This window comes from Vombatus ursinus, unplaced genomic scaffold (genome assembly GCF_900497805.2).
Source record: "Vombatus ursinus unplaced genomic scaffold, bare-nosed wombat genome assembly UNPS02014816.1, whole genome shotgun sequence".
NCBI classification, from domain to species: domain Eukaryota; kingdom Metazoa; phylum Chordata; class Mammalia; order Diprotodontia; family Vombatidae; genus Vombatus; species Vombatus ursinus.
The window spans coordinates 24,342,557-24,358,175 of NW_020954594.1; the positions used below are offsets into that span (position 1 = coordinate 24,342,557).

General features: G+C 32.7%; 1 protein-coding gene across 9 annotated transcripts in view; it reads right to left on the reverse strand.

The window, feature by feature from the left end:
- R3HDM1 (R3H domain containing 1) overlaps positions 1-15,619 on the reverse strand; it is a 179,849-nt gene that overhangs the window by 47,842 nt on the left and 116,388 nt on the right. For 6 of the 9 annotated variants that reach the window (XM_027835576.1, XM_027835575.1, XM_027835572.1 and 3 more), the window contains 10 exons: positions 15,077-15,155; positions 10,564-10,623; positions 10,340-10,480; positions 7,525-7,633; positions 7,345-7,440; positions 7,096-7,133; positions 6,961-7,011; positions 6,619-6,845; positions 3,862-4,116; positions 1,494-1,645 (listed from right to left, as the gene is read on the reverse strand). In XM_027835576.1, coding sequence (XP_027691377.1) covers positions 1,494-1,645; positions 3,862-4,116; positions 6,619-6,845; positions 6,961-7,011; positions 7,096-7,133; positions 7,345-7,440; positions 7,525-7,633; positions 10,340-10,480; positions 10,564-10,623; positions 15,077-15,155 — 1,208 coding nt within the window. The remainder of the gene's footprint in view (positions 1-1,493; positions 1,646-3,861; positions 4,117-6,618; positions 6,846-6,960; positions 7,012-7,095; positions 7,134-7,344; positions 7,441-7,524; positions 7,634-10,339; positions 10,481-10,563; positions 10,624-15,076; positions 15,156-15,619) is intronic. The other 3 variants (XM_027835578.1, XM_027835577.1, XM_027835579.1) reach the window with 2 other exon arrangements.

Sequence of the window (15,619 nt, forward strand, 5' to 3'; positions counted from 1 at the left end):
ACAAATCAAACTCCAGTTTCTTAAAGTTTCTTGCTGGCTTTTACCTCTTCAGCAAATGCTGAGAAATTCAGAAGTCTAAATAAGGTGAAAATCTGTCCCTTAAACCTCTTAATACAATGCTAAAGTTGTTTTAAGGGCATGTTAAATCACTGAAAATATTGTTTAAAATACTTTTTGGAATTTAGGATAATCTAAAATTAGCATTCATTTGGTCTGGCACACTGAAAAAAAGGATTGCATGATACCAAAGTCACAAGTATATTCCTCTGATACAGGGAGAAGCACAGGGTTACTGACTGCCAAAATAAAGTAACAGGGTTGGTCTAGTACATGATTCTGTTTGGAACTATTATTATGTAATCAACAAAATATAGTCTCAGGAAATCTTATTAATGGCTCAACAGCTGAAATAATTACATATTCCAGCACTATCAGTCTTTGTTAATAGCAGAATAGTTTTTGGTGCTCTTTGCAATATTTAACCTAACTTCCAAACTGCTGAAATAAGTTTCTCCAGCTACTTTGATTCAAATAAAGAGCCTAAAAATCCTATGTAATAGCTTTTACAGCATAAAATTAAAAATTATTTATTAAAAATGTAATTAGCTCTTTCCTACAGGCAAAAGAGGCACAGGGAAATAAAAGTTTTACTGGGCTTATTAAAAAAACAAACAAACTAGGATTAGTTTATTCGGAGCTAAACTAGAATATATGTCAGATATTGCAGAAGACTTGGTACAATTTTACCAAATTCTCTCTGACAAAGGACATGTGATATTTTGGTGATAGAGCAAAAGAACTGTAGACTTATATTTGTAAACTGAGTTCTACAAAGGTGTTGTTATGAAATAGAATTTTCATTTGTGTTGCCTTAACGGTTCTGGACTTGGCAAATTAGCTATAGAGCCTTTGGTAATTAAAATTAACAGAATTCCTGGGCCTGTACAAATGGGTTGTGTAGTAGGGAATAAGGATGACTTTTCATGGGGAACTGAGCAACTCAACTCAGTTTCTTCTAACTGTTTAATATATTGAATTATAGTAGCAAACTGCTCATTTATACTTTTAATTAGCTTCATCTTTGCTATGTTTTCCTCTCCCTTGCTGGCACTGTGGAACAGGGGTTAAATATTTGCTGGGGAGACTGATGAAAAAAAAATACTATTACTTTATATTAATTCGCAAATATTTAGCTGAGGAGCCCCGAAACGTTTTAAAACTTGGTTTCACCGAGAGTAATGAGACATCATTTACAAGTAATTCTGTGATATGAGCAACTTCTACCAAGGAGAAATTGGTCCAACAGTTAATGCTGGGTAGAAAGTCTTTGCAATACATTAAGTATTACAATGGAAATACGAGATCTTCCAGAAAAGAGACAGGGTTAAGGTTCTAGGAGACCCTCACTTTCACCAGCTTAAAGTTAGTGAATCTATCCCCAAACTACGTGAAGGAAGGCCAACATGACATCCTGTAATCTAGGATATGTGCACCTGTGATATAATGTGATTGGCCGCTTGTTGTTGAGATGGCTGGGGAGGAGGAGGCTGTTGTGGAGGCCCAGGCACTTGAGTTCTAACAGGTTGTTGAGTCACGGGAGGGTTATACACAACTGGACTGCCATCTGGATTTATAAAGGGCTGACCTAAAAAAGGGGGAGAAAAATACCTTACATTGGAAAAAGAAGACTTAAAACAAGTATACCAAATGTATTTTCTACCAATATACCTCCATATTAGAAAAAAAAATCATTTCAAAAGGTAAAGGCTATACTTAGAGGGATAGTATCACATTTATAATCCATTCAGCATGTAGAGAATGGCAAAATCTTTGATACAATCAGCTGCATACTGTAGTTAAATTAAACATTTTAATTATGCTTATTAAAAAGACAAATAATACCTGCAACTTATTTAAAATCATTTAAATGATATTATCAAAAGTTATTTTTAAAGCTAACTGAAAAACCATATAAACCACCTCTAACCTCCTCTCTACCTTGCCTTTCCAATCTAGAATTTAAAATAACTGGGGGGTTAAGTTATTCAGTATTTAGTGAAAAGTAGCACTCACAACACAATTACACAAAGTAACAAAATGCTACAAAGTAAGTACACCAAAAACATTAAAATCAGCAAGAACCACAACTACTTTGTTTTCTTAAAGATATATTGTGAACTTCTTGGCAATGACCATAAACATAATTAAATGTGTACCAATGAAAAGGCACAGTGCCTTTTACGACATGACAACAAAAGTCAAGGAGTGTGTATTCTTCTAAGAACATTCACCATCCCTCTTAAATAAAGAGAAGCACTCCTGAAACCCTTCTAGGTAAACTCTCATGGGCTTTCTTTCTTGGTCCCAGATACAGCTGGAGAGGTTTCAGCTTTGGTTCTGTTCTGCTACTTCATTTATTGCTGATGAAAAGAGGCACAGTTTAAATACTCTACATTGGCCAAAGCAAATATGGAGAAAAACCTAATATTCAGTTCAAGGTTTGGCACCTACTGCAGTAGATCCTTTGGAAAAGGCTACTAAGCCACCTTCTTACTGAATGTATCTACCAATTAGATTAGAAAAAAATAGAGAACGCAGGTAATTATGATGAGTAACAGTCATTTCATTTTATTGCCTATAAAGAGGATTTCATTTTATGGTGGATCTTTTCCTCACTGCTGCTGGATTAAGATTAAGGTTTACACTAAAGTAACAGATGTCATGTATTACAGAAGAAAAATCCTCTATAGAGAAATAATTCCTTTTTGCTCTCTAGCCTCACTATTCAAATTTTTTCTTAATGAAATAGGACATGTACAGACGAATAATTAAGAACACAGCTATTCTTACTTAAGATCTGCTGAATCTGTTTGAGTTTCCAGATTGTCTAGACAATTTCTCTAGTACAGTTTCAGCTGTGCTGATGATATAAGCTATTCCCATAGCATAGGAAAGTCACCTTCAGAGAAGGGTATGTTTTAACTAGGCATAACATGCTATTTTTAGTTAATAAAATTTATTTATAATCCAAGTACTACAAAACAGACTCTTATATTCACCTAGCAAGACACTCAACCATTTCTGGAAAGGAAAAAAATAGCAGGTACAATAAAAACAATGGAAACATGTTTATACACGCCTTACAATTTTTATTTAGTTGATCCATTTGTATATATTTTACTTCCTTATCGGTTATTCTATAAGGGCTGTCTTCTTTTGTACTCCTATTCTACTTCCAAAGGTGTCTAGAATAATGTTGTTTGCACATTAAATATTCACTAAATGAAATTAATTTTTAAATAAACAAATACATAAGTCACATATAAGCATAATGTTCTAAGAGATGGAGGTGGGGATTAATGAATTATGTGTAGGGTTTGGCAAAACCCCTTAATTATGCCATATGTGCCAATAAAGTATAGCTATAAGAGAATAACATCACTACCACTTAAAAGATTTCACAGTAATTTATGAAAATGGTAATTAATTATACATATTTTTGCATATACTTTTGAGTCACATTAAATTTTGTCTGGAGGAAAAAGGTACTTTGGGAACAAATTAAATTTAGTAAGATTTGATCTAAGGCACCTTGTTTATTTCTAGGGTACGACTTACTCTTCCTATTCTGATTTAAACCATCATTCAGACTAGAATAAGGAGATGCCATGAAGTTCACACTGGAAAAAATATTGTTACACACATTTAAACTTTAAAAAAAAAAAAGTCTTAGGAGGAAATAATTCATGAAAAATGTAAAGATGGTAAAGACAAACAGAAAAAAAATGCATAAATGTGCTTTAATTTATAAATAACTCCTGAGTTCTTGACTAAAACATACATCCACATTTGGATACCAACCTGTTTGTGGGTTGATCAGAATACTGCCAGGTGGTATGCCTGCTGCTTCCAAGGGAAGCAAAAAGAAGCTAGTGCTAGGAGGTGCAACTTGCCCACTTAGGCCACCATCAAAGGAAAGAGAGTTACTAGTGCTGACAGGTGGATAGACGACAGGGGGGCCATGAGAAGGTTGGCTGAGAGCTGTAACTGGAAGAGACTGCTGGATGTGAGAAAGAGAGCCCGTGGATGACCCTACACTATTAGAAGACTCAGAACCTAGGAAAGGAGTAATGAGAAATTGATGTTTTATTTAGATATAGAAATATCAAAGTTATTTAAAAATGCAGACTTTAAAAATTTATCATATACGTATATCATAACATGCAGTTACCATATAAAACGCTGGTTCTTTTGGATCGTCTGTTAAATTATACACTTTTCTTGAGCAAGTTTATTACAGTAAGTAGACTATAGAAGCTATTTACAATAATAAACTTACATAGCAAAAGCATGCAATTCAAGCAGTCTGCTAATAAAATCAGACAACAAACAGCCAAAAAGCACATCAAGCAAATTTCCAAAACATAAATTGACATAATTTACCTTTTTGAAAAACACCAAAGGAATGTATAGGTTATAATTCCTTTTGTAATAAAAAGCATAACATATTCAAGGGCATAAGAACTTGTATCTGAAATCTCTTTATGTAATCCAGAACAAAGAAAAGACCAAGTTAAATGACATTACATATTCTTGCAAATAATTTTAAGTTACTCTCTAAGAACTGCATTTGGAATTCACATCATCTCCAATAATAAAGTCAACTCTCCAATTTTCCATGAAAACAGTAGACAGGGATGGTATATGAAATGAAATTCATAGAAACAGTAAATAAATCCTATTAATCATTAGTTTCAACTTTTCCACACTGAAGTTCTAAGTAAACTGCTAAACTAATTCAATTGAGTTTCAACAATTTCTCTATCTTTTGTCCACTTTCTGGGTAAAAATAATCAACAAAATGGCTAACTGGTAGGCAATTGGATGGGGAAATTGAAATGGGTGTGGATGATCAGCCTCTAAAAAGTGAAAGTTGACTCAGTACATGGAGAATTAGTTGTTTTCAGGATAATGGTTTAAAATTTGAAGAGTAGGAACATTGATGTAAAACTAGAAGAATCTCAAAGGTTGAGATTTTACATTTTACAAAGAAGGAAACTGAGATTTAAAGTTACATAGATGGACAGTGGTAGAGCTAGGATTTGAATATAAGTGTCTGCCCCCAAATCTAAGTGCATTTTCAGGACCCCATTCCAAATCCAGTACCCTTACAATCTATACCATTAAATAATCATAGTTGTTTAAACTATTACAACCAAGCAATATTTATTAACAGTGATCACTGTTCTATTAAAATAATTTTTTCCTTTAATGACAAAAATTAAACTTATTTCTTTTCTTCTGAAATAAAAAAAAACTTACAGAAATTAGTTCTACAAAACATATAGCATTTTCAAAGTTCATTTGCAGGTGATTTATTTATTTTATTTGCCAGTTCAAATTGTGATGGATTTTTTTGGCTAGCATGTATTTATTATATAATTAGGTTTCTTACATACAGAAACTCTTACCAATCTTAAACAGTATCTTTTCAAGTACTCTACCATTAATGTATTTTTATTTGTTTTCTGAAAGAAGAACTGGCAAAGGTAAGGTTAGAGAAAAAGTGTTGTTCACTAAAATGAGCAATTTACAGTAATGACAAAGTTAGGTTTTAGAAAAATTTTGTCATCTTCAAACATACAGGTCCACCTCAGATCTTCAGCTTCAGAACTACACATCTAGCTTAAACTGAATATTTGTTCTGCATAGAATGATAGTTCTGCTAACTTTTATGGAAATTTTAGTTCAAGAATAAAGGCACACAAAGGGCTTGACAGATGCATGACTCAATCAAGTTGGAAGACAAAAAACAGAGAGGGAAAATGGTTATGAATCAACATATTGTTATAAAAAAAAAAGCGGGGGGGATGTTATTAGACTGCTTTGGTCATTTAGAATATCACAAATTCTAGCCTGGTATTAAATCCCTACTTTCTACCTACCCCAAGAAAACATTTTTCAACAACCTTTACTCATTTCAATTTAGATGAAGGAAGACACAATAATATAAACCCAAACAATAACTTTCAGGGTTCATTGGAGAACTTAAAAAAAGAACACTGCCAATATTTGTTGTTCAGTTGCTTCAGTCGTGTTTGACTCTCTGTGACCCCATTTAGGGTATTTCTGGCAAAGATATTGGAGTGGTTTGCCATTTCGTTCTCCAGCTCATTTTACAGATGAGGAAACTGAGGCAAATAGGGTTCAGAGATTTGCCCAGGGTCACACAGCTAGCAAGTGCCTGAGGCAGGATTTGAACTTGGGTCTTTCAGATTCCAGGCCTTGTGTTCTATCAAGTGTTCCACCAAGGTGCCCCACTACCAATATGGTCAATACTTTATATTCTGGCTGAATGACTCTGCTGAACTCAGGCAAGGGGGATGAATTTTCAAAGAAGTTTAACTTTAACTCATTCCTTAAAATTAGACCATGTAATGGTCTATTTCAAAATAAAAACTTTATTTTGAAAAATGTTTTAAAATCTGCCTGCACTATACAGAAAGGATTACTGCTTTTAGGGACATTTACATACTACCACCATACACAATAAGCCAAGACATTAGATTACCAAGAAAATCAGTATTTTGCTCCATAACTCTTTAGAGACATTTATACCTGTTTTTGAAAGCCTGCCTATGCTTTTGCTGCTCCCAGAGCTATCCCCTCTTGTCAGAACTGAAATGCCACTGAAGCTGCTGGCTTTGGTTACCGCCGGCTTCAAACTGCGGAGGGAACTATCGGAGTCCGTGCTGCTCCAGGGCCGGGGCTCAGAGCACCGGAGCTCGTTCTCGGTGCTGCTCTGATGGCTGGCGGCTGATCTTCCAGACGCTTCTTTATTGACTCTGGAATTTAGATAACAGGACTCTGAAAACACATATGGCTTTTAAAAACGTAAGAAAAGGATGGCAAAATATGTGTGGGGGATTTTAAAGGGTATTTAAAACAAGCGTCAAATACCTAAATATCTGGCGTCTTTGCTGTGTACTATTTGCTTCCTCCTCTTGGATTCTGTTGGAATTTTAAGAAGACATTAATTGATTACTGTCAGCAGAATTCAGATGATGATAAAAATGAATGCAAAAACATACTTACCTTTTGTCAGTAAGATAGCTCTCTGGGGAACACAGGGACTATAAAGAAAGGACAGATATAAAATGTTGAGTTATGGCCAACTACGTATTGTATCTATAAAGAAAAAAACCTCACAGACAACAAAGAAACACTCAATTTTTGAAGCTTTTGCCCAATAGCAGTGGTGAGGGTATAAAAGCATTCTACAAATTAACAATCAGCACAACTTTCAACATTTTGAATTAGTAAGTTTATATTTAGTTTACATACATCTTGGGCAAATATTCTATCTCTAGCTCTCTGATATTCTTCTTCTCGCTCTTCTATAGATTTGCTTCTTCTGTCATCTTTTAATCGTATTCTCATCTAAATGAAAATAACAGTAGTGAATATTTACACTGTGAAAATGAATAAATGCCATAGTTGGAAAAATGTTCCAATTACAGTTACCTGATTATCATCTTTGTCTAAACTAGAGTTATCTCTTTTAAGGATATAACGCTTCTGAAAGTCTTCACCTTTATCATCCTTGATATGATCATTAAATTTCTGATCTGGTCTAAAAAAGAAAAGAAAAAAAAGCATGACAATGTAGGTTAGCATTAACCAAAAAACACTTATCTTACAGACTACTTTAAAAAGTATTCAAATTACAAAGAGCTGCTATGTATAATATTTATTTCTATAATTTGTGCTCTATGAGATTCTGGGTAACAGTAGAAAATAGCTGTTTCAAAGGTTAAAATTGTGACCAAAGGTAATGGTTTGACAGAGAGGGTGTATGTCCCATAGAGGTTGAATAACCTATCTTTCATTTGAAAGAATATCTCTCATTTTACTACTCTCTCTTTAACAGAGATGTAAAGAAAGTTCTTAGCAAACTCTAAAGTATTATATAAGTGTGAAAATTATTATTCCAATGCAAAATCAATACTGACATCACTCTTATAAAACAAACTAAATAACTTGAGAAAACTCGTTAAATGAAATGTGAACATAAACTAAATTAGTGAAAAATTTTAAAAGATTTAGTTGGACAACTGGAGTAAGGGACAGATCTTAATTAGACATGTCCAGAGATGCAGAAATAAAGAAGGTAAAAATGTTTCCTTAAGTCAAATCTTTAAAATATCAACTTTTTTATAACTATAACAATAAAAGCACTGTACTATCTTAAGTCATGTGATTTTTCAATATATACCTAGGGACAGTCTTATAGTTGTATGAAGTTATATTTCCTCTTTCTACATGATTCAGGGATTTTATGTTTTAGTAAGTATGCCCTAAAGGAAATAAAGTTGAACCATGTGCCTTGCAACTTCTCTAAGAGCAGTTGGATTTCCACCCCAAGTAGCATTAGCAGGCATTTCAGCTAACCTTAAGACTGTCTTACCTCTTTCTTTTACAGGTGCCTGAATTTACTGCCCTGCAATCGCCAACTTCCCGCTCTACTGAGACACCCCAGTGTGCACTGGGTTGTTGACTTCCATAACACCACAGGTTCAACGCTGGAGCGGGGAATCTGCCTATGAGGAAAAGGCAAGTTTGTTTTTATTCATTGGAGTAGATCTCTAAGGTTTTCTGTTTTAAAACCTCCTTTATATCCCAGAAGATATAAAATAAGAATACAGTGTAACTTCAATGATTTGAAATTTCAGTTATCCACAATTATGTCAATGTTCTGTACTATTAAAATGTATGATATAAAATTTCAAATTAGTTAAGTTTTTTTGGTCTTAAATTAAAAAACCCTAAAACTTTCTAACATGACTTATGACATTCAAATGACTGAGGTTACACTGTATTGAAAACCTTAGAGAATCATTAGTCTAAAGGTTAGTCAAAATGCCTGCTAATGAAGATGAATTTGGGCATCCAGCAACTTTTAGTAAAGTTGGAAGGTATCTGGTTAAGATAATTGTGGTTCACCTTTAGTGTGACTGCTCTTCAAGCTTATTCCCCCTAACTCAATTCATAATCTTTCTAGGTTTGGACATGACTGTAGTTCCTAAGTGACTGAGGAACAAAAAAGTAGTTGGGGAATAGGCAGGAAAAGCAACATATTTAAATAAAGCTAAAATACTTAGGCTCTAAAGTAAAAAGAACACCTTTCAAAGCCGTCCATACTTTGTCAGTTTAGTTCTAGTTGTGTTATGATTATGAAAAACAATAGATGATAGTTTTTGTTAAATTCAATCCATACTTATCAGAGATGAGGGATTTATTGTAAAGTGAAAAATGAATTTTCAAAGCCCCAATTCAGTACCAGGTAAATACCTTGAGTGGGCTGTAATCAAATGGGATATAAATAAATATAACATAACCATGGGCCCTGAAATAAAGGATTCAAGGATGTTAGGGAAACAAGTTAGAAAAAAATCAGTGTTTTTAATACTTCTTCAAATCTGTTGATGCTTACTACCACAAGATGGATGACTGCCAGTTAGATAAGTTGGTAGGTTACTGCTAAGGACTCGAGTTTGTTGAGCCAATCCAAAAGATGTTTTCTGGGCCAGTCCTATATATGGTCAGTTTGAGAGGGTGACATAATTGAAGACCTGGAAGAGTAGCTCTTTCTTTAAAATATCAATATTCGCTGGCTGCCATTCTACAATTCTGGCTGAACTCTTCTTTCCTTGTTTAAGAGTTCAACTTATTCTTAAAATGCAAATGCCAGTCGAAAAAGATAAAGCTTAATTTATAATTAAACTACTGAGTAATAACACCTTAGAAAGGATGAACAACAATAATTTGGAATTGTAGGGGAAAGGACTTGGGCTAGTGATGGGAAATGAGGGGTGTCTGGGAAACAGGAGGAAAGATGGGCAAGAATGAAAGAGCAGGATATGAAAAATAGATTTTGCCCACTTGATACTTTTGTCTTTTACATGCTGACGTATTCCAATATCTCGCTGATTCTGGATACCAGGAGTAAAAAAAATGACTCCTACTGGAGAGTCTTTGTGCATTTTTGAATTATATACCATGTTCACATAGCAACTTCAAAGATATTAATTCATTACATAAATTTTTCATTCATCTGCTACATTTAAGCTCAGGTTGGAACAATTTGTACTGGTGAAAGAAATGATTTTTTGATTATTACTATAAAAAGTCATTTAAATGTTAAATCAACTAAACTGATAAAGCACTAGGAGAGGCTTATGTGAAAGGTGCAATAGGAAGAATTATTCAAGCAATATATATAAAAACATTTGTCGAAATACACACAAAGAGACACAGACAGAGACACACTAGCACTTACATTCTTGTATTGCTAGTTTTGTTTACTATGACTGACTTCCCACTCTGATCAACATTGTGGTCTAATCCAAAGTAAGCAGCTACTCTATGTAATAGCATTCTATGGTAAGATGTCATTGGGGGGAATTTTTTTCTTGGAGATCTAGAAATAAAAAAAAAGCATGTTTAGCAAAACAATAAAATTGCTGTTGGCAATTTTGTTTCTTTTAAAATTTCAGAACTTACTCATTATTACCAATGAAATCTAAGATTTCCTGTTCTAATTTCAGCAGCATCATTCTGTCCCTGAAAAACAAAATGTAACAATTTTCATATGAAACCTAAAACTGAAGCAATCATAAATGTCACTGAATTTAAAAGATACATGGTTGACACATTTTCTTCTAAGAAATGAATTCTGGGGCTCAATCACCACAGGATTCCACAGCACTGGCTAGTTTTTCCAAAATAGTCATCTTTTAAAGAATGAAAACCTTTATTAATTATTTATTAATTTGTTATATAGCCTTGTACCACAGGAAGATTGCAATGAGGCAGAAATAGGATATAAAAATTTCTCTTGTTTTTATGGCTAAGTAATGGAAAGATAGTAAAAATAAAAATCTTTGATTATGTTTACAATGTCATAACCATGTAGAACCCCATGGAGCAAGAAAATGACTATGGAATGCCAAGAACAGGACCATTCCTCAGGGAATCAAGTACTAAGGGAATTGAGCATCACAGGATAATGGCATCAGAAATATTTATTCTTTTAGTTAACTGTGATGAAGGGGAAGTGGACTTGGTCCTTGCTTTTATGAAACCTATACTTTTAACACAGAGTTTTAGGTACTTTTTCTTTAAAAACAAAACAAAATGAAACAAAAAATCCAATGACAGCCATCCTCTTCAAGCATGTAAAATAAACGAGAACCCTCGGGATCCTGCATAAGCTCTTTCAGACTATTATGACTTCAGTTAGTAAAGAGACTGTAACTCACTTAATGATACCCTAGTGGTCTAAAAAAGCAGTCATAGATTCCCAAAGGCCTCACTTTATGTATTGGGAATACAGAACTAGAGTCATCTTTTTGTAGTCACTAGAAATTTCATGTATTAAGATGAATACTTAATAAAAGACCAGTAACATTAAAACTGAACATCCCTGGAAAACACTATAACTATATGTGTAATAGCAAAATTGCCACATCAACACACAGAATAACTCTCTTTTTTCTGCCTTTTTAGGCTATCAAAGCAAAGTTGATTGATGCTCAAAGACATAAAGGTTTTACTAAAATCTTTTAATGGGTTGTATTAACTATTGTATTGATTCTTTTTATAATAAGTCAGAGGTAATGTCATACTTGCATTAGAACACTTTTGAAACTTCCTGTACATTTTAAATAACAGCTCTAAATATTTCCCTGATTTGGGACAGGGTTAATTTTCAAATAGGAGTAATTCCAAATATAAATCACGATAACTCACTAATCTGATTAGGAAGAATAGTTAGCACATATTTATGTTTACACATGCAAAAAAGTTCTCAAACGTTATTAATCTCTTATCATTTTAAAGTGAGAAATGTTCTTATATCTCACTTAAAAGTTAATGTGTTACCCACTGAGGTTTTTATCCCTTTCTATTTCCCAACTATTAACTTGACTTTCCACTGTTAACTGAACAGTGAGAAGCAAACTTCTCCCAAGATGATTGCTGTGAAAATCAAGTAAATTCAAGAAATATTTATTAAGAACCTAGTATATGCCAAGCCTTGTGCCTAATGCAGTGCTAAGTCAATCACTTGTGATACAAAATCCCACACATAATTTTCTCCAACCCAAAACACATTTTAAAGTTAGGATTCTTCTTGGTGGAAAATGAAGTATGAATACCTGGTGGTTTCAATCCCAAGGGAGGACATTTGGCACTTCTATCTACTTCTATGATACAGAAAGTTTTTTTATTTTCTCTCTCTCTTTTAAAAGAAGTTTTAGAATTCTGCCTCACAAGGTTGTCACAAATAATGAAGCCATTTTCACAACTATAAAATCATACTGTTTTCTCAGGCTTTCCACTTGGCAATGGTATATTTAAAATAGCTTTCTGTGTTCGAGCCTCAAATGCAGGACAGATTAAGGTTTCCTTTGTGGGCTAAAATCTGCAAAGAATTTTGTTTTCCTATAAGAATGAAAATGAACTCTACAAGTCCTAACAGACCTAATTCATGTCCAGGTCTGTTACTAGATTAATTAGGGTCTGGTTTATGATTCCAATACTGTTCTAATCATGTTTTTTTCTTCCAATTTCTATACTTATTTTTAAGTTTTACAATGTTTATTTCACTGTGCTCATTATTTTTTTTTAACATGCTAACACTTGTGATCAAGGTACAGAGTCTTGTTTAAGCTTACAAATGTGAATTTTACTGAAAAAAACTTTATAAAGGATGTTGATGAATAAGTTATTTATAGCTCCACATGAATATCATCCCTTGATATATCCAAAGTACTTCAAAACATATTCACTTAAAAAAATTAAATTATTCAAAGTAAAAATTTAAAGTTAGTCATCTAGATCTATATTACCTGTTTATAAAGAAAAGATGAAAAATAATGGATCAGATCTCACTACAAAGTAAAGCAATGCCTGGGAGTAAACTGATCACTATTAAAACTGTATCAAATATTTAGCTACTAGGATTCAAGTTACTATGCCAGAACTAATAATTCATTAGGTGCATGAAAAATATATATGTATATTTTTTAATTATCTGTGCCAAAGCAAAAACATCTGTCTTCTTCCTGCCCATCTAGAAAGACCATCTCTTGGCCATCTCTCCCCAATAATAAAAAATGTAAATTAATTTTAACATTAGCCTAAACCAATTATAATTAGAATAGTTCTACTGTTGAAAGAAGAAACATATATCACAAAACTTTCTAACAGTCAAACACTAATGACTCTGGAATTACTGAATATTTGTAATAAACCATACCATGCTGCTCTTCCAATATGCAAGTTTAAATCAATGGTAGTAAGTAAAATGAAGCATTTTAAAAATTAAGGCATTTAATCTTGGATCTAATTTAGTAAATGGAAGCAAATGGCTACTGTTTTTCTACACAAGACTAGTTAAGTAGAACTTCTCTGAAATATTCAGACAACGATTAAAAAAATGTACAATTTTTTTTTTTGTTAGAATGTGCAATTCCTAGGAAAGTCACTGATAAACTCCTAAGCCTCATGGATGGGTATCAGTTGCTATTGCAACAGGATCTAGAAAAATTTTTTTGTTGGTTGCTTAAAAAATATGCTTCAGATAACTTTCAATTTAAGTCATAATCATTGGATTAGATTCACTCACTCACTGGCCTAAGGATGAAAAAAATCAGATTTGATACTCTAAAATGGGAAATGGAAAACTCTTTCAGATAATTTTTTTAACAATAAAAGAAAATCTACACATTCTGTATTTATGTTATGAATATTTTAAGGATAAAAATACATTTTAATGTGACAAAAGTTGTAAACTTACCCAATATTATACCTTGTGGTTAAAGTTAGATCTTAAAAAAAATCAGCAGAAGCTGATAACACATCATTAAGTTACAACCATGAAAAATTACGATTCATGCTTAAATTTAAGGAAGATTATTTACAAAGCCAGTAGATGAATAAACCTTCTGTTTTCCCCTCATAAGATTTAATATTAGCCACAATTTCCTGTCTGATGTTGATATTGGCCATATTTTATACATTAGCTATGAAATACACATTCATCCTTAGGCTAATCAATCAATACACACTTATTAATAGTATGCACCAGGCAAATATATATCTGTATTAATAGAGAAAAGCAGAGATGTGGATAAACCAAAATGAATTGCTATCTGGTTTTGAAATGTTTTATGCTTACATTTACATATGAGTGGGTCTGATTTTCTAGGCATTTTGGCCTTTGGCTTAATTCTTCCTTTTTGCCCATGTTTTAAGTAGATATCACCCTTTAGATAGATGCAAAACACCAAGTTATATAGAACTGACAGTTATCTCACTCTACAAATTGGCCATTTTTCTGTCTCATACCTTCCATGGGATGGCAAAAATTATTTGTTTGAAAGGCCTTCTCTGTTGGGCTATAAATTCAAGTAAAAATAAACAATAACAATCCTCCATAGAAAAGAAATATAAATTAGTATAGATGATAAATATGAATTACAACTTCAGAGCAAGATTCCTCAAAAGTCAAATCTCAAAGAAGTCTGATGATATACTGGTATAGGTGTCAAAGTGTAATTCCACTTTAATATATTCTGAACATCTAGGATTTTAAACATTAAACAACTAAAAAGGGCAGAAATATTCTCAATTTGATGAAAACATTTAAACAGCCCTTACAACAAACAACCGCAGAAAGAAAATCATAAAAGCACTATGTTTAAAACATAAAAGCCAACTTTAATAAATATTTTACATTTTGTAACATTGCGTTTTATGTTATGGTAAAGCAAAATTTTGTCTTTATCTTAAACAACTAAACGGAGGGTTAAGTATCATAGTGAAAAGTACTATCAAAATATATCTACATAATACACATACTGAACATCATCTTAGTTATAGGAAACAAACTGTTTCTACTCTCATTGAAATCTCTAGCTATACTCATAACACTTTCAGTAGTCAAGATAGAAAAAGCAAGATTATGGTACACTGAGAGTGATTTAATTTAAACCTTTTTATTTATTTTTACCTGGGATTGTTTTTTAATGTATTTACTAAAAATTCATGTAGATCTATGCCAGTTGAATCTGTGTATTCTTGACTGGAATCTAAAAAACAACAACACAAAAACCCAGTATAAAGTTGCTTGAATTATCTTTTTATCCTTATATACATGATGTTCATCTTAATTTTACTGGATAAAAAAGATGTTCCTCACACAGAAAAATTGATAAACTAGGAAAGGGGAACACCAAAAATAATTTGGACCAACACAATTCTTCTTCCATATAATTTCTGCCAATAGCAATTTATATAGTTACACAATCTAATCTAACAAATAACATTTTAACGTATTTTCTTAGTTTGTGAAAAATCCTAATGCGTACTTACCACTCTCCTCATGCTCAACATGTCTTCCTTAAAAGAAAAATTCCAAATAATTTAGACTTAAAGATTTCTATTAGAAAAGATAATGCTTAGTTCAATTTTATTGGTGTTACTATAGACAGAATTTTGGTGGAGTGAAGGAACAAGAATTTTAATTATGGGGAGAGAAAAATACTTCTAGGTT